This window comes from Mustela putorius, unplaced genomic scaffold, assembly GCF_011764305.1.
Source record: "Mustela putorius furo isolate JIRA1106 unplaced genomic scaffold, ASM1176430v1.1 tig00003927_pilon_pilon_pilon, whole genome shotgun sequence".
NCBI classification, from domain to species: domain Eukaryota; kingdom Metazoa; phylum Chordata; class Mammalia; order Carnivora; family Mustelidae; genus Mustela; species Mustela putorius.
Window position 1 is genome coordinate 848,174 of NW_025422072.1, and position 26,571 is coordinate 874,744.

The 26,571-nt window shown below is 39.1% G+C and overlaps 1 protein-coding gene across 3 annotated transcripts; it reads right to left on the reverse strand.

The window, feature by feature from the left end:
* Window positions 1-5,891: 5,891 nt before the first annotated feature.
* Window positions 5,892-25,288, reverse strand: OGFRL1 (opioid growth factor receptor like 1). Of its 3 annotated transcripts, none has more exons than XM_045069360.1 (7): window positions 24,909-25,288; window positions 20,696-20,782; window positions 20,460-20,538; window positions 17,377-17,455; window positions 17,214-17,280; window positions 16,962-17,107; window positions 5,892-12,779 (listed from the first exon to the last, which is right to left on the reverse strand). In XM_045069360.1, exons 1-7 carry the CDS (start codon window positions 25,140-25,142, stop codon window positions 12,170-12,172), a joined length of 1,302 nt encoding a protein of 433 aa, XP_044925295.1. In that variant the 5' UTR covers window positions 25,143-25,288; the 3' UTR covers window positions 5,892-12,169. The 3 variants fall into 3 exon arrangements, with proteins under 3 accessions (XP_044925295.1, XP_044925294.1, XP_044925296.1); XM_045069359.1 differs by having other exon boundaries at window positions 20,460-20,541; XM_045069361.1 differs by lacking the exon at window positions 24,909-25,288 and adding an exon at window positions 23,196-24,734 and having other exon boundaries at window positions 20,460-20,541.
* Between the last annotated feature and the right edge of the window lie 1,283 nt (window positions 25,289-26,571).

The window sequence follows — 26,571 nt, forward strand, 5'->3', positions numbered from 1 at the left end:
AAAAGGTACATTTTAGCATATAGTTTTAACAGAAGATCTTTCAGCCTGTATCTATTATGGAAATTACATAGAAATTTGCATTTACAGGGAAGGCAACCTTGGATCATGGAAAGAGCACAGAGCTGGGGGCTGGGAGACCTAGGCTAGAGCTAACTTTAACAGCAGATATGTCACAGAATCCAAGGAAGCCTTTTATACCTATTTCTTTATAATGCAGGTGTTGGACTTTGTATTTTCTAGTTTGTTCCAACTCTAGATTCTACTAAAAAAAAAAGAAAGTACTCTGTGTTTATTATTATAGGCGTTATTTTGTTTTCTCTTCTGCTTTCTGTGTAAATAACCTACTCTTTAATTAGTACATATCAGAGTCTGTAAAAACATCCATAGGTATATAGGGAAGCTGGAAAGCACCAGGCTTCCTGGTTTCACACTCTCCCCGGTGACCTATGTGGATGAAAATTTCTGGGTAAACCTTTTCTGGCAGCCAATTCAACCCTGGCATGGAATTGGGGTGGAACAGTGGAATTGGGATGATCACAGAAGACCCATCTGGCTGCTCTTTGTAGGACCTTCAAGACTGAAGGTTATTAGCTCCACCGTGAGCACCATCAGATTGAAGTTCAAATAGGCAGCTGAGACCAGCTGAACTTCAGCAGTTACCTATCCAGCAGCTGGCTGGCCCAGCCACTCTACGGTTATGCCCAGAGAACATCCAGATGACACCCCAGAGATCTTCTCACCTGTTCTCCTCTGCTGCCACAATATTTAGTATACCTCATCAATGCCTCCAGATGCCACATTGGGCAAGAAAAGAAAGGAGGGTTTAGAACCTGAATGACTATGGGTACCTGGGTGGCTCAGTGGGTTAGGCTGCTGCCTTCGGCTCAGGTCATGATCTCAGGGTCCTGGGATCGAGTCCTGCATCAGGCTCTCTGCTCAGCAGGGAGCCTGCTTCCTCCTCTCTCTCTCTCTCTCTCTCTCTCTCTCTGCCTGCCTCTCTGCATACTTGTAATCTCTGTCTGTCAAATAAAAAAAAAAAAAAAAATAGAACCTGAATGACTAGTAATTTACCAAAAGAAACACAGCCATGCTGGCTCCTTTTTTTTTTTTTTTTTTTTTTTTAGATTTTATTTATTTATTTGACAGAGAGAGAGATCACAAGTAGGCAGAGAGAGAGGGAGGAAGCAGGCTCCCCACTGAGCAGAGAGAGCCCAATGCAGGGCTTGATCCCAGGATCCTGAGATCATGACCCAAGCTGAAGGCTGTGGCTTAACCCACTGAGCCACCCAGGTGCCCCAAGGTTCTTATTCAAATTCTGAAGAGTCCAGATGTTTAACCAAAACAAGAAATATAAAATGAAGGGGTTGAAATAGTTCCATTGGCAAGTTTAAGATGTCCCTACCAATCATCATGGTAGGACTCATGAGGTGGGATTCATGAGCTATTATAGAAGTAGGTGCTACATTTTCTTTATATGGATAAGTCTGGTGTGACTTTGTGACCTCACTATATTTTTATAATTTGAGTTCATTACAATAAGCTAAAAAAGGACAAAATGAAGCATCACCCTTTTCACAAAGTTAAGTTTAGCTTAAGTTTTTCTGAGTATACATCACACTCAAGCCTTGCTTAGCATTGTTCAAAAGAGTGCTCACGAAGTTGAAAAGAATTTGGACGACCATTTACTTCCATCCATGAAAACTTCCACAGGCTTTCCCTTTAATGAAAGATAAGCTCACTAAGACAAGTGAGCTTTTCATTAAAATTTGGTTGTCAAGTGTAGGAAAAAGAAAAGCCCACATCAAAGAAGGAGTATAATCAGAAAATCAAACACTATGGGGAAAAGCCATTTCCTCAAGTGTGGCCTTTACTGTCAATCTGAATCTTGGTCTAAAGTGTAAAACCGGAGGGGGAAAAAAGTCAGCTCTGCTGTGAACTGCCAAGGGAATTGCTTTTATTCTGCCAACGCTCCAGATGCTTTTCGTACAGAGAGACTTCATCTCACGCTCACACTTGTTTATTTCCGTGCATGTAACTCTCAGCCAGGCACGGAAACAGGGATTTTGTTGATCCACTGCTATGATCTTTAAATTACTTCATCTTACCTAAAATTCCAAGTCAAGCAGGAAAAGCAGGATCCTGTCCTTTTCTTCCTTTTTTAAAACCTCGAATTTGAATTAATGACATTTGTTACTAACTGACCCAAGAAACCAGGAAGAAACTATGATCTGGGTTTATCAAAGCATAAAATATTTACAAAATGTTTCAATGTAAATCTTTGTACTTGTACTTGTGCTTGTTGTAACAATAACTCACTTTGAAGGCTCTTTGTCCTGAGGAAAATATTTTATTTCAGAAGTAGATCCAGAAATAGCTGTCCCTACACTTACACATCTTGTTTCAAGTTATAACTGATAAACATTTTTTTAAATTCAGTCATTGTTTATTGAGTGTTTACTATGTGCCAAGCCCCATGGTAGGCACCCAAGATACAAAGGTACACCGTAGCGTCTTGTGAAGGCTGCATTCTCTCTGAAGGCAGAGGGAAAACTGGGAGTCGTTTGCAATAGATAAAGGCCTATGGGGACAATGGAAATAAGGGAGTGGAATGGAGACAAATTTGAGAAAGAGAATTAACAGAATTTGTTGCCAAACTGGATGTGTTGACAAATGAAAATTCTGAGGTAGCTCTCCAGTTTCCAGTTTGGAGATGACATGATGCCATTCAACGAGATCAGAAATGTCAGGGTGACAGCCGTATGGACACGTCCACGTCCATGAGATCTAAAGGAGCTACTCTGCACAGAAAGTCACATGGTCAGGGATGACTGTCCTCAAAGTCCATTTTCAGAGCACCAGTGGGTTTCTTTCCCACATGGAGATGTTTGAACCTGCCTCAGAGCTGGCTAAACTTGATCAATGGCCAGTGGCAAATATGCTCAGCGGTGAAAGAAACTCTTCTGTGGAGAGGACTCCGGTCCTCTGTTAATACTACAGCACAGGTCAACCCACTGTCTAGACTGATGCTTCTGAATCCATTCCAATTAGCAGAGGGTTCTCGGGAGTTAACGGGGCCACCCTTTGCAAACACGCTGAGTAAGAGCCAGGAGGCGTAGGTCCTCCCTCCAGCTCTTGCATTTGCAGCATTTGAGGAAGGAAAGCCATGTCACCTCATCATTATCTAGAAGATTAGGGTCCACACTCACTGCCAACTATGAGAGTCTATAATTTCCCTTCCCACATATGGACATTGAACAGAAAAATGAGGGGAAACCAGTCACAATGAACGCTAGAGAAAACAGAACCGTTGAACTACTATTTATGCCATGAGAATGTATTTCATATCTTATTTATAGTATATGTGTGGCATTCTGAAAGGACAAATGGTTGAATAAGACAATGACCCAAGACCTGAGGTGAACCCATTTTAATTTCATAGTATGAAGATACCTACAGTTTAGAATTTTGAAAGATGAATGTTTATGTAACACAAGATTATTCATTCTCTTAGTCCTGATTATAAGAAAACAATAACAACCGGGCCACAATGTTCATAGAATACATACATACATGTTTTTAAATAGTCTTAACTATCAGGTGGCCTTCCATTAAATCTTGAAGTAAATATATATTTGGAGGGTTTGAAATCAAAATTTTCTTTTTTTTTTTTGAAATCAAAATTTTCTGCTTTTGATAAAAATCAGAACTGACAGTATCCTAAAATAAACTAGATCTTCTCCTGATCCTGATCAAAGGGCTTCAGCTCTGCCTCATAGTCCAGCTCATTCTTGGCAAAAAAGGGAAACCAATTCAAAAAAATCAAGGAAGTAATAAAGGGCTCTTTTGTACATTCATTATATTCACAGTGAGGGAAATTTTCTATTCTGTTCATACCAGTATATTAAACATAAAATCATTAATTCCATACCTACCAGCTTTTTTAGTAAAAACTATACTAAAACTATCTGTCTCTATCTGTAAGTCTGATAAACATAAATTAGAGTAGATTGATTTCCATTGAGACACATTCTACATGATATATGTCATGACCAAACATCGCATTTTTTTCCTAGAATACTAGGAGCCACAGTAAAGGAGTATCTTGAATAAGTCCCTCATGTTTAACCCACACTTAATCCTTTCAAGAAACATAAAATAGCTGCCATTCCAATGAGAGATCAAAGACCCTGAGAATTTACAGGACTTGTCCAAAGCCACACAGCCACCTGTAAGTGATGGTTTTGTCGCATGGATCCAAGTCTCTGGCCTGAAAGTCAGCTTTGCTCCATTAAACAAAATACATCTTACCCCTCACTTTTTACTCCTTCGGGGCTTTTTCTTGAACTTCTCTTTCTGACAAGAGTCAAATCATCCATTCAAAGATCTCAGACAAGCTCGGCATTCTAAGGTAAACTGTCAGATCTCATTTGGTTCACATCATCCACCCCTTGTTTATTCTTCTTCCTCTAAAATCTTCCTTTTCCAAAATCGAGAGTTGAGAAAACAGGCTATTTCAATCACAACAAAAATGTTATATGCCATTTGACAAGATATTTATATATTCATTGGTAGTGTTAAATATACACCAAGGTTATAAAAATAGTAGGGTGGTATAGCAAAATTCCTTAGTAAACCCCGTCTTTCTGAGAAGTCAAGTCAAATCCATGCTGGCTCTCTAATCCCTCTTTTTAGGAACCTATTTTAAAATGCTTTTCCAATAATCCAACATTTTCTCAGGGATAATCCCAAGGGCAGGATAATCCTTAATGTTCCCTCTGTCAGTTCAGCCCCTTAGTCACAATCGCCAAAGCGTAAAATCACCTACAAGAAGCCAAACTGCCCATCACTCCTTTTATCCAGGCTGGGATTTCCTTCCCTCCCTGGAACACCAGCTTGCCTGCTGTGCATCCACTTGAGGTTTAAAATAAGGAACATGTTACAAATCTTCTCTTCAAATTCTCTCCCATATTAAATTTTATGCTCTTAAAGAAATGCAGACTCAGTCTTGAATTTCTCACTATACTGAGACTCTCCAGTCTCTTAGGATTTCACATTGCCTACAGCCATTCAACATTTAGGGGAAAGAAAACTTCTCTATTTTCTATCACCAGAATGTGCCCATTCTTCCCTCACGAAGGTAATTGCATCCATTCCTCTCTACTAAACAATTCATCCCAAAGGCTGCAGTTAAAATCATGCTCACTCACCACTGTGGCTGTTATTTTTTTCCCTAACCGTTTTTCAATTATGCACAATGTCATTTCATTCTGACTCTTACCACAGTCTATTCTTAGTTCTTTTGTCCTCTCTTTTCCTGCCTGTCTAGATCAGTGCAGCAAAGCCCCTCTTCATCTTCATCCACACGGTCCCATGGTATCTAGAGCAACCTCTTCATTTCACCTCACAACTGCATTTTCTTTAGTCAAAATTTTGACTTATTTACAATGCTGCTGTAATAGCGTTATATGGTGACGGCTGGTAGCTACTCTTGTAATGATCTGAGCATGACATGCAGAGAAACTGAATCATTCTGTTGTACACCTGAAACTAATGTAACCTTGTGGGCCAACTATCCTCTTACTAAAAAGACTTATTAAAAAGACCAGCCTCTTTGGTGAAGAAATGTCATCTCCATTAATTATTCATTTTCATTTATCTGGGTTCAATATACTTTTTAAACAGAGAAAAGCAAAAAAAGAAACAATACACATCCAAGTATTTACACATGCAATCTGCCCTCCGAAATCTTGCAACAAAAATAACTTCATATGTAAATAAGATTTCACCCTTCAAAATAAAATATTTATTTTGCAACATGAAAGGAAATACTGTGGATCTCATATGATCATCATAAAAATATGTCTAATCATAGAAAAACAGCAAGTCATTTGTTCCAGCTCCTCAAAAATATTTTAATCGTGCAAAATCAATATAATGTACTCTAACATAATGCTAAAATGTTAACCAAGATGAAGTGGCTTTTATTCGTTTTACAGGATGTGTATTTGGCAATAGTTTTTAAAAATAATTACTCTAAAGGAATTCTAAATATATTATTTCAGAAACCATATTTTAAAATACAGCAGTCGGCAACAGAAACTATTGTTCTTTATACATTTTTGGCATAACACTGCCATACAATTATAGAATTATAAAACAAGTGTTTCATAGTACCATACAGATCCAGAAACTGGTTACAACTCCTACCACACACACATGGTATTGGTACTAACAGACATGCACAGCGTTCTGTAATTCATACTTCAGTAGAATACAGAGCACAGAGAAGACCCAGTGGCTGCTGGACAGTGAGAGCTTACATGGGAAGTAAACCACACATCTTTTTAGGAATCATACCCATTTTCCTGAAGTACCTAAAATACAAAGGACACAGTAGTTTCCAAAGTAAAATAGTGCCAGGACCCAGTTGGCCATCTATCTTCTTAGGTAATACTAATGAAAGGCCAATAGCTTATTCAGGAAAAGGGAGTAAATTGTCTTTTTATAAAAATGAAAAAACATGTTTATCAAAGGATCAGCTAATGCTTTGCTCTCACTTCTTTCTCTTAATTTTAATGCCACACAATTAATATGATGTCAACTCTTTTGTTACTTCATTTCTAGACAATCTTATTACCGAATCCTATCTCAGCCAGTCCCTCAGTTTAATTGGTTAGTAAAACCACCAACTATTGATACACACTGGCAAAGAAATTAAACTTGGTACCTGATCATGTCTACTTCTACCCCCTCTACTGAAATGTTTCATTCTACCATGGAGTGGGTGGAAGTCATGGTTCAGATGAGAGTATTAATGGGATTCTGTTTGCACACCAATCCCTTATCTCCTAGGCAAAAATAACATAGAGCTAATTCTGAAATCACATCCCTACCCATAAAGCTTTTATAGATCATTCCTCATCTGTTCCCAATAATTCTGTCACTTGTGCAAACTCATCATTGGTTATATCTTTATTTCTGTAGAAAGTTTCTTGTTACTGTTTCTAATCTTTTGTTCCATTTGTGTTTTCCTTTTCTTCACCTGAAACTAAATTAGCCCCGAAAAAAATCAATGCCCATTTGACCAATGAGTACGGAACTTGAAAATATCTTAGGGCCAAGATTATTATATAACTAATCTCTCTGTAATGTAAATGTAAACTGTTCCATAAACTCTGCTATAATTTAAAAATGAAAATATGATGAACTTCATAGCTTAAATATATTTTCATGAGGTTTCTGATTTTTTTTTTTTTAACAAGGTCTTCAAGCCTTACAAGTAGGCATCAATGTCTCTTCCCTTTCAGTTCATTTTTAAAATACAGAGTCATTTTATAAAAACTTTTTAGTATTTAACCTATGAAAGAACAACCCAAAAGAATTTTTGATTGAAGAACTGAGAGGAGGGGTAGGCAGAAATGGTGTTCTGATGTTTCCCAAGATGGTTATAAAGATTCAGCTACGATTTACATAGGAGGTGTCCAATTGCTCATAATTTCCTAAACAACTACAAAATGGTAATAAATTATAACATAGTTTGTGAAAATCGATACCTATTAAAATTGTATTTGGAATCCAAGTTAGTCCACATTCTTCAGAAGTCAAGGATAGTGGGGCTCAACACCCTCATGATTCCGAGGAAGCTCTGAGGACCCATCATGCCTTTGGAGAGACTGGAACCCAGTGCTGGCTCCACTGTACCAAGACGCCCACCTGATTCTTAGTCCCCATTCTTGATTCTACTTCCAGGCACAGTCTGAGCCATAAAACAAACACTTAATTGTATCCTCCACATGAAAACTTCAATTCAAGCAACAAACATATTAAGAAGCTATTTCCCACAAATAACTAAAATTAGTTATTTTTCCTGAACAGATCAGGAAAAAAAGCAGATGACAAAGAAGATTCTAATCTAGGAAAAAAAGCAAAAACAGTGCTTTTTAAATGTTTCTAGTAAGAAAATTAGTTTCAGATTCCTCTGACCATCTACTGGAGTTACACTTCTAAATAATTCTCTAATATATTTCCATTTTCTGCATCCATCTGCAGCAAAGAAAAGAGTGAAATACTGATAAATATTACTTGTAGTAACTGAGTAATGTTTAAAATGAAAATCATAGCATGTAGCAAAATCCAGCAAGAACATAAACAAGTGTACCAATGTAGTTAATCTTTCTTACTGTAAACAATTTCTGTCAAATAAATGACATTGTTGAACACTGTGGCAAGTACACTTCCTATGCTACTGTCACAAAGGGAAATTTCTCCAAAATGAAAAAGCACCAACGTAAATTCAGTAAAATAGTGATATTCATGGTTTGGAAAGTTCCTCATGGCAAGATTTTACAATGGAGTAAAAATCTAAACTTCTGAATGAGAACCATTTACATTAGTTAAGGCACATCTGGACACCTCCAGGCATTCATATTTATAACTATATCATTATTAACTTCAGTAATAAGGGATTTTTAAAAACACAGCCTGTCCCTGAACACAATCTGCTGGGTGGGCTGGATAACTAGAACAGGGAAGGAGGCACGGTAGTACTCACTGTCACTCTAGAGATTACCCCCACACAAATCTGTTCATGTCATAAACACTACAAAAAAAATCTAAAGAAGCCAATATATGTAACTGCTAATGTTCTAGATCCTACACTGACCCTGATTGACCCATACTCTGGAATTCTCTTGGTGGGAAACAAATTAGAAGTCTTCAAAACCATTCCTATAACAAAGGATCCCCACTCAGCCCAGACAGACATGAAAGACTCATAGACGAAGCTACGTTCAAGTAAAGTCAAGAATGTCCTTTTCTCAGGTTAGAAAATATAGCTTCTAGAAGAACCTCAATTATAGAAAGACAAAGAACCTGGCTGATTTAGTTACTCAAGAGAGTATAAACTCAACCATAACTCTATTTTAAAGGGAAATTTAACTCTAACCAAATAGTCTCTATCAGTTCAACCAGTTTTGACCACTTGATATAGAGTTTACCTACTAAAATGGTTTTTTGAATAGTAACTCAGAACACTGGCACTGTTTTTCCTTTTTCACCATATCATATTTTCACTCAGATTAAAACATAAAAGCTAGAAGCAAAGTAGATAATTCTATACAACAAAACATGAAACATAATGACAATGATAGCTGTTAAATGACATTTTCATACATTTATATTTTTAATACTTAGCTAAAAAATCTTAGAACTTCTCTAGTAACTCCTGAGTTATATATTTTATTTTCTACTTGAAGCTGAAAAAAGTAGTCTCAAAACCTAAATTCAAAATAAAACTATACAAAATAATTTTTGAACTGAGAACTAGACCTGATTTAGAGAAAGCAAACACATTTTCACTTCTATCATGATTCTTCTGAGTTCCTTATGAGATTGAGCATGAAACTGTATAATGATACAATATTCTTAATGTTATAAACTTCTCTCTACTGTACAGAAATATATCTTATATTATATATCACTTTACATACTTCAAAATACTTTCACATATATTATCCCCTTAGAGATATGAAAGCACAAAATATTAGAAATGTACTAGACTAACCAAGCGATAACATCATTTGCCATGATTTGCAATTTAATATTTTATCAATAGCCAATGTTTATATTCTCGCAATCCAAGGTGCAATAATAAAGTCTATATATTTGCAAAGATTCAATAATGTTTCTAGCTATTTGGCCATGCTTCACTGCATTTTTAAAACAGCTTCTCAATAAATTTCTGCAAGCATATGGTAGTTTTTCAAAATACAAAACATCAGCGTCAAACCCAGAGGGCTGTTTCATATTTAAGACCCACATAAATACGTATCTATAGATCTTATTTAAAAAACTATTAATTGTACAAAGTATTCTTTATAGAAAAAAAATTTTAGACACTCAGTTTTTATTTGCAAAAGGAATGACATCCCCTCACTTGTTCTCTACTGAAGAATTCTCTCATAAAATATTTGCAGATTAAATGGAGGAATCATACTGTTACATATGAATATGGATCTTAAAAATAATAATGGGAAAAGGCCACTGTTTTAAATGGAAGCCAGGCAGTTTTTCCCTTGAGACTAAATCTTCTCTAATTAATTGGCACAATCTAATCAAACCCCTAGTTAGGAATAATATTCTAAAAGTTAAATTGTTGAATGAAATGTTTTACCTGTAAGGGCTCAGTTTCCAAGACATTCAGATTATATCCATTTATTTTTGTCTCTGTCCACTGTTTTTTTTAAATATTTTAATATCTGATCACAAATTTTTAGTATTATACATTTAGAAAGCAGTCTGAATGTTTTATCATGTATTCAGAATTGGTAAGATATTTTGAATTAATCATGTTCCTACAATTCAGTTCAATGTGACAACTACTCTCACCATCTAACCCTGAAAACTGTTTATCATCTCTATGGGGACATTGCTACAAGCACCACAATAGAGGGTCCATACAAAAACGAAACTGAAATGCAAAAGCAGAATTGTTTCCCCAAATCTTTATGTTCACTTCACAAACAATAGAAAGCAAAAATTGGGATGTTATGGGAACCAAAAATGAGAAAATACTCTAGATTAACTGGAATATGATATACAAGTTGTTTCTAATATTTGTATTTAAAAAGTCAAGTTTGAGCAAATGTGATGTTTCATGTAAACTTCAAAGCAATAAGGTATTTCTAAAGGCATACTGTTGATATATTCTCTAGAAATCTTTGGCTGGAAATCCTCTGATCATAAAGGTAACAGAAGATGGTATGTTATGACTAACAAATAGAACATAATAAAAATTCTCTGGTGGTTAAAGTGAATCTAAAAGCACAAGAGATACACAAAAGCCAATTCCGCTCTAAATGAAAGTGAATTTTTTTTCTATTAATTGCTTTAACTATTTGTACGCATGCTTTGAAGTTCTCAGCCCTGCATTTCTGATTATTTTCCGATTTGTAGTACTAATTAATAATAGTAGTAGAGGAAATAAAATGACTTCCTCTTAACCAATATCAAAACATCAAGTGCTTGCTAAACCTGAGGATATGGAATTTCAAATCTATTCTCAATTTTGAGGTTTCACAACTTAGAGATACAACAAATTGTTTGTTTTTTTTTTTTAAAGATACTCTGGACTAAGTACTATTATTAATTTCATAGCCCACAGAACACTGAGATAGTCAAGGATTAGGGACCACTACCTTGTTGACAGCGTAAGAAGCATGCCATTTAAAAATGAGTAATTTCTTTTCTTATTTTTTAATTCTTTAGTCATTTGCATTTAGACACAGGCACCAAATTTATATGGAACAGCCATAAAAGCAAAATCTTTCTCTTGGACTTTTGCATCAAAATTTGTTTTTAAGCATTTAACATAGAAAGACATTTTTATTATTTTAAGAAAGCAAATTCTTGATGATCGTACAGCTGAAAAGTGCCTTTCTGTTCCATTTAAATTTCAGTACAGGGGATCACCTGAACATACCCGAGAAACACACATGCTGGCTGACAAAGATGGCCAGTGAGGGCAAGTGCAGAGAGAGGGAAACAGGCAAGGGCAGTGAGGACACGAAATGGGCTGGGAGATTATAGCTCCCCAAGAACATAAATCTCACATACCAGAATTTAAAAATAAACATATTAAGGTGTTGTAATGACGAGTCCAAATTACTCTATGAATATATCTGAAATGACCAAACTGTTTTTCCAGCTTAAGAAATAAATCCATAAATTGGCAAAAAGCATGGCAACAGAACGAAATTCGTCCCCTTGCTTTTCTTCATGTAGACTGTAATCTCCCAAGGAATTTATTTGATACATGAGATACTACATGATTATTCCCAGATACATTGAAAATCACTTCAAAGCAATCATTGGGTACAGAATTTGAAAAGTCACATCCTAAAAGCATTACAGAATACATTCGTTTATTGGGTCTTGCTTAAAACTTCTTACTAAAGATTAAATTCATTGTCATCCAAAATGAAAAACCAGCAAAAAAAGTTTTGGGAAATCAAAAACAGACGGGGAAAATTTGCAATGTGCCCTCCGCTCTTCAGGAGACCCTGTACAGTTCCTCCTCCCTTACCTAAGCTGGGGTGTGGGTTATCTGATAATTCACTGTGATTGTCCATCATCGGGAGCATCAGCAGTTCCAGGATCTTCAGGGTCTTTGCTATGACTGTCGCCATCCTTCCTCTTTTTCAGGAGAAGCTGTACTCTCCTTCTGCTCAGTAGGACTGGGGACTGTTTTTTCCAGTTCAGAATTTGAATTTTCGCCATTACTGTCCTCTGTGTTTCTCGGCTTGGTAGCTTCACCGCTGGGCTCTGCACTAGGCCTGTCTTTCTCCTCTCCTGGCCCTCCAGGTGCCACTTTTTTTTCTTCGGCTGTTTTGCCATTTAAATGAACAGCTGAGGAGGAATTTTTGGAGTCCTTGGATTTTTTGTGCATAGAAGTTTGACTGATGTGACCGGAGGTGGGAGGGGCAGGCATCTTCTGGGCTTTGCCTCCCCCCTCTGACTGTTCTTTCCTCGGTGGCCCCCAGATAAAATTCTCTGAAGGCGTGTAATGTTTCTGGGCGAACCGCAGGAGCTTTCTCCTCTCTCTCCTGTCTCTAATTGTATAAACAAAATACTCCAGAGCACTCTGTTTAATATTGGGAATAGTATTTTCCACAAGGGCTTCATGAAGAATAAATTTTACAAGAGGAGATTTAAAACTTTCATATCCAAGCTCACCAAGGCTTTTAAGAATACGAGTGATTCGTAAATAGTTGTGCTGGGACCTGAAAGAGAGGATTGAATAAAATGTGTGTGTTGGTGGGGGTGGGGGGGTGGAAATCAGGTGAAGAAAAGCAGGGAAATGAAAACTATTGGAAAAATATTTTTTAACTGAACAATGACTTTACCGAAAGTCCTATCACACACCATTGGAAGAATAAATTAGAAGTTATTAAAACCTTATACTTCAATGTAATGGCAATCTATGCAATATTAAAATATGTAATATAAATTCCCCCTGTTACTTTAATTCTTCATGTTTGAGAAATATTTAGATTTAAAATTTATTCCCACTGATGTTGAGCTGTTGTTTCCTAAGCACACTGAGGATGTGGTCTACTAGGGCATTTATCCGCAACGTAGTGAGGAGCAAGGGCTTTGGGGACACACCTGAGCTTGCACCATGGTTCTACCCCCCACAGCTACATGAGGTTATGGTATCTCTCTCTGACTCCATATCCTTATCTGCAAAATAAGCGAAATGGCCCTTCCCTTACTGGACTGTTAGAAGAATCAAATAAGTTGAGACCTATGCAGAGCACGTAGGACTCAAAAAAAAAAGTAGAAATTATTTAAAATTCATATTGTGATTGTTATTATTTAAATGCGGTACTCAGAGCCACCTATGTGTACCTTTCCCAATTTAATCACCTAATAGTCTTCCGTCCATGGCCTCTGTCTCCTTTTTCCTAGAGAATTTTAAATTTTGCTTCTAATGGCAAGGACTCCAAAGATGCCTTTTTCCCCACACTGCACAAACTTCTTCACTGTCCCCAAACTAAAGCTGTTATCAGATGAAGGCTGTTTGTTTGTTTGTTTGTTTAAAGATTTTATTTATTTATTTGACAGAGATCACAAGTAAGCAGAGAAGCAGGCAGAGAGAGAGGAGGAAGCAGGCTCCCCTCCGAGCAGAGAGCCCGATGTGGGGCTCAATCCCACAACCCTGGGATCATGACCTGAGCGGAAGGCAGAGGCTTTAACCCACTGAGCGACCCAGGCGCCCCTCGAAAACCTGTTTTATACACCAGACACTGAACTTTATACAAGCAATGCATACACCTGCTTTCGTTTCCGAAAGTATTTGCAATATTTCACTTAGGAAGAACTAGTAAATTATCTGGGAAAAGTGAAGAAGGTTGTGGAATTACCTGAGGGACACAAGGGGATGGTTCCACAGTTTCACATGTTAATAAGAAAGTTTGTCTGGACAAAACAAAAACCTTAATGATTCAGGCTAGCCAAACCTTGGAAAAGACAAGCACAGCAGTTTTATCATCCCCATTCTCCTGGATGTTGACCACAAAAGTGTTATCCTAATATTCAACTCTTTGAGGCCAAAGGGTAAAACACAGCAGGTATGTTTCAGTCTTAAGAATCGGTATTTTTCAATAGTTAGGAAGTAAAAATCTTCTAAGGCAAGATTAATTTGAACGAGGTTAAGACAGTGTGCCATTAACAGCAGAAATGACTTAGTGTTAGGTTAGTATGGAGTTTCTATTCCCCAAAAATTTAGGGATAAAATCCTTGAGCAATATCTGCTTCTATAAACCTGAGAGAGAAATGCATGGAAAATTGGGAGGAATATTTCTCTTTAAAAATCCCAAAGATGAGTTACATGATTCAACAAAATGTACTCTATTGCAACAAAATGCACTCTATTGCAACCAAAATGTACAGCTCAACTGCACATATCTAGTCCTAGACGAAGGGCCAAGATGGGATTTCTGTACACATTTATCCATATCTATACAGTCTCTGATTTAAAATATTTACGTAACAGTAGAAAAGGACAAAAACTTGGGTTGAAGAGAACAAAAATGAAGATTATGGAACGGAAGTATACAAGAAAGAAACTGAGTGTTTCAGTTATGAATTGAAATAAATACGACAAAGAAAGACAAAACAGAAGAGAGAAGAAAGCAGATAAAACCCTTCTAATGTTGTGAGCAGTCTTTGGAGGTGCACAGCAGCTAAAAGAGAGAAGCTGGGCTTCCCAAAAGAAGTAAGGATGGTAAAAGGACTGCAGGTGTCAGGAAGACCAGGTAGGTGAAGAAAGAACACACAGGAGGTAGAAAATAAAATAAAAGTGAGAAGCAATTCCAGGGTCTAAAGTAGACTCCATAATCTAAGGATTTGTATCCTTATCCTTTAATTAAATTTGTAAATTTAATTTACAAATAAAATTGGAAATACATCTGAGTGGTTGGTCTACATATCTGTACTCCCATGTTTGGAAATATTTTAGTTCTTTTAGTCATGGTCACTTGTTCACTAAACGTTACTTCATCTCACTTTCATTCAATACTTTTTTTTCTGCTGGGCTACTATAAATATATTGAGTTTCCTGCCTACTCTAAGAAACTCAAGATGTCACACAGATTAAAACACAAATAAAAGCTCTGTGCAATACCCAGGGAAAGGAAAATGAGAGACAGTGGGTGGTGGAGAGAAAAGGATCTGAATGGGGCAAGGGAATCTGATGGTTAATTCAGGATCCCTTCCCCTGACCTAAGCCAGGAGATCATTTTAATTAAAACTTTCAGAAGGGATCTATTTCCAACTATCAGTTAGACAATCAGAAAATAAAACCCCAAGGAGGATTTAAGCTGGCAAATGTCTTTTGTTCATTGTTTGTTCGTTCGACAAACATTTACTAAATGAGATTGCTATTCCAAGCAGAAACAAGAAGCTGAGGATGGCGATTCTCTACAATGATGCTCTGCTGCTCTCCTTCACGTCAGTAGGCTACTTGCTGATAGCGTTCGTTGACAGTATGACAGAAGGCCTTAGAAACTCTGTCCAGAGACAGCTATCCAGCTATCCACATTGCTTAGGCAAAGGCATATACGCTTCTGCTCTAAGTGTCCTAAATAAATCAAATTTAACTTGAGTTATGAGTTACTGGATCTTGTCCTCAGGATCATAAAACTTTATGCCTGTATCTTCGGTGTTTTAGTACAAGCTACCATTTTAATAGTGTTGACTATGACTAATAAAGTAAAAAGAAGGCTTAAACATTAATACTTATACTCATTTTAGCAAAGCAAGATGAAAGTTCTGGAAAACACCAAAAAATTCAGTTAACTGATGCCTAAAACTGTTGGGCAAAGAAAAATTTCTTAGGTTACTTTTTTTTTTCCCCTTGGTATTTGCCCAGCTCAGCTAATTATAATGTGCTAAAAAAAAAAAAAAAAAAAAAGCTTTAAAAAATGCTTTAAAGTTGTTGGTTTTATGGTCCAACATTCATAAGTCACCCTATAATTAAAAAGAAAAAAAATCATTTTGCATACAAAGAAAATAATAAGAAAAATAAACTTTGGGTATAAGTATTAATGAAAGTTATAAATATCCAGGCAAAAGAATACAGTAAATCAATTCCAAATAAACTATATTAAAATTTCCTTCACGGGTTTTAGGATTTAGTAAGCAAAAGTGGGCTTTTGTTTTTTACCCAAATAATGAATATTCTAATTTTCCTTCTTTTTTAGTAATGTACAGACACATTTCAGTCTTTTTGTTATTGTTGTTATGTTAGTCACCATACAGTACATCACTAATTTTTGATGCAGTGTTCCATGATTAATCGTTTGTGTACAACACCCAGTGTTCCATGCAATCCATGCCCTCCTTAATACCCAACACCAGGCTCAACTGGTCCCCCACCACCCTCCCCTCTAAAACTCTCAGTTTGCTTCCGAGAGGGCACAGTCTCTCATGGTTCTTCTCCCTCTCTGATTCCCCCTCCTTCACTTTCCCCTTCCAGTCTACAAAATGATTTTTATATGTCATAGTCTTAATTTATGGATTTAATCTAAGAAGGTACCATGCCTGACGAACACTCACAACCTAGCAGAGGAGATGTGGAAAGCTGTATACAAGAAATGGGTATGAGTGCCAGGAACCATGGTATAAAGAGGGAGAGAGACCCCACGTGGCCTGGGCAGTAGAGAGGTTTCAGGAAAAAACAGCTCTGAAGAGGAATGGCCTTATTCCGACCTGAAATGTTATTCTTTCTTATTGTTTTGTTGTGCTTTAGAAGACAGAGCAAGGAATAAAATGCATTTCAGACTAGCTTTTGAATTCAAATTTCTGGTCCATCTACTAGTTGTTACTATGCTCCATACAGAGAACTCCAATCCAGAAAAAATAACATGCTGGCCCCTGATATACTCCAGGGCTTTACTTACTCATTCAGATGCTGAAACCTTTCCTGCCAGTTAACAGCCCGAGCAACATTTCCAGTTTTATCAACCAGTTTTATTCCAAAAAATTCTAACATCATCTTATAAGCCAGGAGGAACCTTTTAATTGCTTCTTTTGTTTTTTTGAATTCCTAAGGGGGCAAAAAAGTCAGCTGAAATGATTCAGTAGTTACCAGGACAATAAAAGAACAATATTATTTGAGCCATCTCCTATAAAATGAAATGAGCTTGCATTACCTCAATTTCATATGTAGTTAATTCTTTAGCATAAAAGTTCAAGCCTTGTTCTCTCAGGGGGAAAAGCCTATTTTTTAGAAAAATAATATTGTTATATTAATGTTATCTGGAAAACATACATGATTAAATAGGACATGGTTCAAGATACAGAAATGTAACTGACCATTGAATATAAGTGTGGTTGTGCTCCAGCTTTTCATAATCTCCTTTCCACTTATTTAGAACTTCTTCAATGTAAACACCTAGGTAGTAAATATTTAGAAGATGAGCCAGACATTTAAGACAATGTTGAAGGCATTTTAACTTTTAACCACTTAATCTTTATATTAAAACCTTTGAAATTTAATAATAGCACACAAAAATTATACCAAGGAGAATATCCTATGCCATATACTCAGTTATGTAATAGGCCTAATTTTTCAAAATTCTATGGTACCTTGAATTACATAAAGTTCTATCCAACAGTGTTACTCTAAAGGAATTGACAAACTATGTCACTTATTTTATAAATAAAGTTTTATTGGAACACACCCATGCACATTCATTTATTATTTTACACAACCACAGTAGAGTTGCAGAGGTGCAACAGAGACTACATGTCCCACACAGCTGAAAGTACTTCTTATTCGTCCCTGGACAGAAAAAGTTTGCCAACCCTTGCCCTAGATGGTCCTAACTTCTTTAAACACAAGATGGGATCAAGATGAAATGTAGCCCAGGAAAAAGGAAAGGAATAAAAGAAAGGTGAGAGAAGAAAAGCATGAAAAAGGAGAAAGAAAGGGAGGAAGGAAAAATAGAGAAAAAGGATCCATATTACACAAAGTATATATCATCCAGCTTAATCTTCATGTAACTCTCCCAAACCAGTGCTACCATCCCCATTTTACTAACGAGGACATTGTATGATTTGTTCAAAGTCACACACTGACAAAATCATAAATCTAAAGGTAGAATACAGGTCTTTCTCATTCCAAAAACTAAGCCCTCTTCACCACATCCTCCTGTTTCCCCATAAGAACCCATTACAGTTGACCCTTGAACAATATAAGTTTGAACTATTTTTGTAAGAATACAGTACATAATGCCTATCACATACCAAATACGTGTTAATCAACTATTTATACCTCTGGCAAATCTTCCTGTCAATAGGAGGGTATTAGCAGTTAAGTTTTGGGGAAGTCAAAAGCTACACATGGATTTCTGACTACACAGGGGTTAGCACCTGTTACCCCTACACTGTTCAAGGGCCAATTGTAGAACAAAACCTTCCTGCTTCTCTAACTCTATCTAGGTCCCCATAATTGACTATGTGGCCCATTTAATGAGTTTTACAGAAAAAAATACAACATATTTCTCCAAAAACAACTCATCTTATTCTTGCTTTTACCAGATACCACCAGTTTATGGTAGAAGTCTACTCTTGGAAGGTTGAGGAAAAAGTTGTTTTTGAATCATACTCTTGGCCTTATCAGCATTTTTAAATCAATTATCCCTTCCAACTATCCCTCTTCCTGCTTAATAATTAAAATACGTCATTGCAGGCTCATGCTTACTGGCAGGTGAATGTTTGTTGCAGGGGCAAGGGGAAGGATATGTGTATGTGTGCACATACTGGGGAAGAAATTGGGTGAGTTTATGTAACTTATATAATGAACTAGAATAACACTTTATGTGATCTCAGATAAAGCTTCTGACCCCTACCGACCCCATAAGATTTCAAAATAAGTTTTGTGGTAAAGATTACAAAAAATTAATGCAGTGCTTGAAGTTATTACTTTAAATTACTACCACAAAAAAAATTCACTACTAGAAATACGAAAATAATCTAGTTAAATACTGTCATGTTCAATGTTTTTTAATATTTGAAGGCAATCCTTTAGGTAAACTTTTATTAAATTCAAGTAGGAGTCAAATTAACAATCTATCATTGCATTTCTTCAAACGGTTTTCTTGTCCCAGGTTCTAAAAAAATTAATAATTTAACAAACACTACTTCAATTAGTAAATAAAGCAGTGTGCTTCTATCCTTAGTAAACACAACAGAACATTTTTACCCAGAGGTTTCCTCCTTAATTAGAGCAGATTTTTGGGACACCAGAAAAGAAAATTAAAGACAAGTGGATCTGGCCATTGTGACAATGTTCTCCTGTCCAGACTCCCAACTGTCACATCTCTCAGTACACAGTGCAGGAATTCCTCCTCCCAGCACTTCTCCCAGTCTTTAGATAGCCTTCCTCCAGTTAGTTTACCAAAGAATGTAGTCCTGCTACTTGGAAAGCTTTGCAATCTCTGACCCTCATTCCCTGACCCACATGGCTGTGGATCTGGCTCAGTTTCCACTAAGAAAAAAGAGCAGAAGCCAGGGCCATCTGGTCACCTCAAAGAGATAAGGGTGAGAAGGAGAGAAGCCAACTTTGCTGGTTTAACCTGGATAAAATTAGGATGCTCATCATGTACCACAGCACGAAGCCTCAGTGAAATATGCATATTACCATAACAGATGCATCCCCTCCTTATAGGGGGAGAAACATAGAAAAGATTCTATGAGGACAGTTGTACACTTGCAAAGGAGGAAGCAGTTTACTCAGCAGAGATGAATGGAGATCTACCATCTTTGGAGTTCCCTTCCTAGAGTATCAGAACACTGCACTGGGACTGCTGGAGCTCCTTGAATTAGAATTAGAATCAGATAATTCTAATAATTATCTAATAATTCTAATATAACCGTTACTCTTCAGCTATGTTCTAAATAATTTGGAGGTATGGTGTGGTGAAAAGAATACTGGCCCCTGGATCCTAGACCCAACTCTACAATCAAATCAAGTGACCAGACAAGTCAGTCATCCAAGCTTTAAGACCTAGTGACCTCATCTTTAAAATGAGAAAGATTAATTTGATCTCCTCTAACACTTCTTAGTAACCTAATATTCTTTGGCTCTCTGAATTTATGAATCTCATCTCTTTGCCTCTCACAGATGTGGCCCCCACTAACACTATCATGACCCCCACCATGAACAAGTGGTGGAAAGGTATTGCTAATTCACAGTTATTCCTCCAGAAATTGCCAAACGGATGTTCACAACTCTAGAGTTCAGGACTTTGGGGACACATTAGCCTATAGAGCAAAGTAAAGCCAGTCAATGAATAAATGCATTAAGAAGGTACCGACCACACAATAAACAAAGAACAAGTAAGCATATGTTATTATTTAAAGTTTGCTTTTTACCAGGGTAGCAGATTACTTACCATCTGGCTTAAATGGAATTTTATTCTTATAAAAACGAAGATTACTCAAGTCATTTTGATATCGGATATCTTTGAAGTTCTGCTAAAGGAAAAAAATAAATCAATTTCCAGCATATGGACACAGAAAAAAGGCACAAGGACCCTTCTTGCATGTTTGCTTACTAGCAGTACAAAAGTAAGAAAAACAGAGAAGGGAAATATTTTATGTTTTAGAGAAAAATGTTCTATACTCTTACTGGGTACTGATGTCGATATTTGTACAGGTCCCTCGCAGCATAAAAACTTCTCTTTGGTTTGGTAGTTGCTTCAGTGGAATCACCACCCTAAAATAAAAAGTGAAATTCCATTTACATGGTGAAGGAAAATAATCTGAGAAATTTCTAGAACACTTAAAATAATGAACACCCATAACGAAAGCCTGAAAAGTATCAAGCTTTTCAGTATAATGACAGTATTAGAAATTTTCTTTTAATGATGCTTACTACAACATCTTTTGGCATTCTATTTGCCTGATTTGAACCCAATAACATTTGTCCTAAGGCGTTTTACTGAATAGAAAAACTTTATTATTCACCAAGAACTATAGAGGCCAAATGTTCTAGATCAATATTCATCAGAAACAGAACTCAAAATGAATTTAAGACATTTACTTTACCAGAGGTCACACAAATGATTCTGACAAAATTTTAGAATATATAATACTAGAAAATTGTTAAGATAATAAATCAATTCTACAAAGAAAATTGTCACTAACTGCAACATTTAGCTGTACTTAGAAGGAAAACACAACTTATGAAATGAAAAGGGGATTTTTAAAACAAATTAAATAGCTTTCTAAATTCCATCCTTCGTAGCACCATAACAAGTACACACAGGCATGTATAATCTGTGACTCCAGTGATAACACAAGGTGACATAAATCAGCAAATTTAAAATATATATACACAGAGTAGTAAAAGCTCTCAAATGAAATGAACTTCAGATCATAGTAACTTATATATGGTAGTTTATTCATACTATTTAAATTCTAAAAATTTTCAACACCATGAATAATTTTAAAAATGTATGATATGGGTCAACGTAATCAGTTTCGTTTCTCTAACCAAGCCTACTATTATAATGTCTAAGGGAGTGCCTTGTGTCCTGCGATAATCATAAGGACAATAAGACAGATGATAACGATGAAACAGAAGACAAAGTTTAGGTCTGCATATTCATTAAGAGCTTCACCCCCTCCCAATCCCTTTCTCATCACCCTCCACCCCCATCTGTGTTGACAGATTAGCATCCTCCAAGCAATTTTCGCACCTTTTGAAGTGGTGTGATTCTCACTATTACTACAAGTATAGAGATACTTACTTTAACACCAAATTCTCCGATGTTTAACATTAGCTACTCTGTCATGTTACATAAGCAAGGAAAGCTTAAATTCTGGTCCTTGCCACACGTTTCAAAATAGCTCTGCCTAGCAAGTTTCTGAATCTATTTAGCCTGAGCTACAATCATATGAATCATCATCCTACATTTGTATAGAAAGCACTTTTCCATTTACAAAGCGCTTACATATATATTATTTCATTTGATTCTTAGGACACACCTGGATGGCAGGTATTAGTGTTTCCAGCTTAGAAACAAGGTAGCCCGTGCTTAGAGAAGTTGAACAAGACCCCAAAGCTCAGTGAGAGCATAGAACTGGAATCCCAGGCTTGGGGCTGCAAGTCCAGCTAATTAGGCATGAAGCCATTTCAGCTCCACTAAAAGTGAAGGAGCACGACAGGAACCTTGGTACAATGTCAACAGCCCAAGACTTGGATTGTCTTAACTCTGCTACTTATTTGTGAGGCATTAAGCCAACCACTTAACTGAATCTTGGTTTCATCTTCTGTGAAACAAAGATAATGAGTCATGCCCTTACCTATTTCCCAGGATTATCGTGAGAATGACTGCATCCTCCAACCTCTAAATGTACCAACCTGCAAGTATCTGACCTGTTCCTCAACTTCTGCTCCTTTTGGAATCTCTATCCTGTGCCTTTCACCTGCTCAGCCAAGGATTCTGTTCCTTAATATATTCATTGTTCCTATTTCCTGCATCATCAAAATTTCCCTCTCTTCTGGATCATTCCCCTCAGCAGACAAACATGCTGTAGTATCTCTAATTATAAACGTACACAACATTCCTTGCCAAATCCCCCTCAAATGCAGCTACACAGCTCTGCTCCCTATTACAGTAAAATATCACCAAAGAATTGTACATATCCCCTATCTTCTCCTCCTCTTCTCCCATGACCCACCACAATCAGGCTTTCATCCTCAGCATTCCATCTAAACAGCTCTTTCAACATCACTAACAAATCTCCATTTTTACCAAACCATATCTCAGTGCTCAACTCGGGCATCTTCGCAGCAGTGCTGGCCAGTTCAATGCCTCCCTCCTTCATGAAACACTGTCAGGTGCCACACCTCTTCTGGGTTCTTCCAATCTCATTGGTTCCCCTTGTCACACTTCTCTTTGGCTCCTCCTCCCCTTCATATGTTCTAAATAGAGGAGTGCCCAGGGCTTAGTTCTTATTTCTCATCACTCCTTAATGACCACTTATCTGCCAGGACTTCATACATCACCATTCATATAAGTTGATGATTGCAGTCCTGGACTAAGGCTCCATCCATGGATATGTTAAGAATTCCACTTGGACGTCTAATAGGATATAAAATTGAAGAGAATTCTTGACTTAACCTCTGATGATGCTTTTTCCCCAGACTTGGTGATTGTTAATGTCGCCATCACTTGTCAAATCTTCACTTGAACTAAGAATGAAGGCAGTGAAGGAGGTGAGAAGTAGTCAGACTGGGGTGGATCATAAAGGTAGGTCTAGTCGTACTTGCAAATGACTACCAGGAGGGGCAACAAATGGAGCTGACAGTCAAAAAGCAACATTAAAAAGGAGATTTTTTTTAGGAAAGTTAAATGGTGACAGTAACAAGAAAAATAAATCATTAAAGGGGAAAAGGGAGGTCTGCTGTGGTCTACCATTTCTGTCACAATTAACTGACTGAAACATTAATTATCCAATTGTTTTCTATAGATGGACCTAGTTAGCGGGACTGAATCTAAGCTGGCGTTTTTTGATATCCCAAACTTCTCTGAGACGGTTACTTAATTGGGAGACATAGAAAGGGAAAAACTGGCGTACAGCCTCTAATATTTTGGGAGGGGGCTGCTGAATTCACAATGCAAAATGGCCCATCAGCAAACCAGCAAATCCCAAACAAGGGGTCAGAGAGCTAGTCCCAATTCCAACAGGTTAAAGGTTCTACATTAGTTACAAACATACTTGGGTCTGTATCATTCATTCTCTCCTGAATGTTCTTGGGCAAGCTCCTCATACTCTCTAAACCTCAGTTTTGTCTCAAATGGGGAAGAAAACAGCAACTTCCTCCCAACCCCCGAAACTGCAGGTGACTGAAATAACATATTTAGCGAACAGCCTGCACTGGGACTTTGCTTCCTCCTGACCTACACAGAAATGATCGTCCAGCTTTATAAAGCAGCCTTAGCTGTAATATTTAGGCTCTCCAGCCAAGCACCCTGTGGTCATATTTGACTTTGGGCTCCATTTTTTTTTCCACTCTCATTCCTCCACAGCTGATAAAGAGGAGGGCCTAATGCAGAACCACAAACCTTTAATACCTCCAGGGCACGCACTTCTTTTAGAGGGCTGCTTATACAATTCCTCCTTTTTAGTTTTCCGAATTATTTTCAGTCTGTCAGAGGTTAAAAGGGATAGTTATCCCTTTACTAACGTCTCCTCCAAATTCTATTAGGCAAATGATTTAAGCCCAGGTGGAGCAACAAGTCTCTGGGTGGTACAAGAGTTTTGAAGAATGCCCTGAACTCCTCAGTTGAAAGGCCTTACTTAGGGTAAGAATTGTGGCATTTTAACTTCGGTTGGGGACCTTCCACAATACTTGAATGGCTGTAGACCCTCCTACAGAGGAGAATGCTCGCTGCTCCTTAGTTGCAGTGCCTCCCTATTCTGGGTAATTTTTACCAATAACACGCACTAGACCAGTTTTCACAATCCTCTATTTTTAGACAGGTTCCTCCCACCCCACCTTCGCAGCACCCAGCTGCGCTGCAGAGGCAAAGAAAACACCCATTCAAGTTGGGTTCTGCCGTGAGGGACTTCCTTGTCGCGCCCGCGGTCAGGCCCCAGGCCAGCAGGGGACGGCTCCGGCGCTCCGGGCCACGGCAGGCCCCCCCGCGTCCGCGGGGCAGCGGGACGGCCGCCGGCGCGGAGGGGTCTGGCCGCGGAGGACCAGCGGCCGCCGGCGCCCCGGGCCCCTGTGCGCGGGGGGCGCTCGGCGCTTGCCCCTGTCCCCGGCGACGTCCTTCCTCAAGGGGCAGGGGCGCCCTGGCCCAGCCCGAGGCCACCGCGGGGCCGCGTACCTGCTCGGCGCCCGCCGCCTCGGCGTCTTCGTCCGGCTCGGGGCCGGCGCGGGGCCGCCCGCCGACTCGCTCCGGGGGCTGCGCAGGCTGCTCGGGCTCCTGCCCCGGGCCCTCGCCGCCGCCACCCGGCCCCGGCTCCTCGGGCTCGGGCTCCGAGTCCGTCTGCCAGGTGGAGTCGCAGTCCTCCACGGTGGTGGGCTCGCGGAAGCTGACCCCGCCGAGCAGGTTGCCCATTGAAGAGGCGGCGGCGGGCGCGGGACTGCGGGGCTGCGGGGCGCGGGACGGGGCACTGGGCGCGGGCTGCGGCAGGCACGCTAGGGCCCGGGCATGGCCTCGGCGAGGGCGCTGGGCGGCAGCCTCGGCCCGCCCGCCGCCGCACTGCCTCAGCGCGGCGAGCGGCAGACGGGCACACTCGCGGGGAGGAGCCGGCGGCCCCGGGACCGCCGCCGCCAACGCTTGAACCCGCCCATCTGGTTCCTTCTCCTCCCCACCCGCCGGAGCCGGCGCCGGCCGGGAGCCCCGGGGAGCGACCTGCCGCCGCTGCCCGCGCCCGCGGCCTCAGCGCCGCCGGCCCCGGCTCCGGGGCCACACCTCGCTGCCCGCTTTCCACCCCGGAAGGCCTGCCTCCGCCCGGCCTTTGACGTCTCCTGGGGAGGTTCGGGGTCGGCTGCTCACCCGCCCCTCTCCACCCCTACTCCGGGCAGGACCGCGGGCCTGGGGCCCCTCCCGGCGGAGCGGGAAGAGTGGTCCCGCCCAGCCCTGGGAGCCGGGGGCTGGGGTGGACGTGCTGTCGAAGGCGCTGTCACAGTCCGCGGGGAGTCCCGTCCACACCCCACACCCCCTCCTCCTCCTCTCCGGCTGGTCCGCGAGAAAGATGAATGAGCCACAGCAGAAGACGACAAAAGCTAATGGTGACCGGGCACCACAAGAACAGAAAATCCAAGCTACCAGGACTATGTATTTAGGCCAGCCACCCAGAGTCCCCATGGACGAGAGGAGTCAAAGCTCTGTCAGCTCATCTGATGACCAAATACCTCTTGAAACAAAAGGACCAATAACAGCTAGACTTCCCCATTGATCTGTGGAATGTCTTAACTATCACCCACTCCACATCCATGCCCTGAGTAGAAGAAACCCTCAGAACTGTAGCCCTCTTGGTCTGTTCCAGAAATGAAAGGAGAGAAAACGTGTTACAGAAATAAAGATAAAAATAGCATGATCAAATAAGGAGCCCAGAGCAAAATGGCCATTGTAAACTTTGTGTTACGACCTTTTACCAGGAAGGAAAGCCTCTTGAAAGCAGTCATGTCTGTATGTATGCCAGAACTTGGTAGGGAGTCAGTAACATTTGTTGAATGGGAACTGAGAAAATAGGTTAGATAAATAAGATAATATCTTATAAATTGGTATACTTGAAACTATGTACTTTCTTCTAAAGTACTGCATGATAAAATAGGAGACTGAGTCAAGGCCAGTAGTCTATTTCTAGTGGAAGAATCAGGTGCACAGGGTGCCCAACCTACAGAGAAATCAAGATTGCCTCTCTTCAAGCATGCTATAAGATATCCCAGCTACGGCTCTGTCCCTAATCAGATTCTCACCTTGGACAGGTCGCATAGGTACTTTAGTCCTAAATTTCATCTATAAAATACAACCAAATTTT

Coding starts and splice junctions, on each gene's coding strand:
- OGFRL1 (XM_045069359.1), bottom strand. CDS start 25,142: ATGGGCAACCTGCTCGGCGGGGTCAGCTTCCGCGAGCCCACCACCGTG. Junction 17,456..20,459: donor AATTCCATTTAAGCCAGATG/GTAAGTAATCTG, acceptor TTTACTACCTAG/GTGTTTACATTGAAGAAGTT. Junction 12,780..16,961: donor AGGTTTCAGCATCTGAATGA/GTAAGTAAAGCC, acceptor CCTCTCTTTCAG/GTCCCAGCACAACTATTTAC.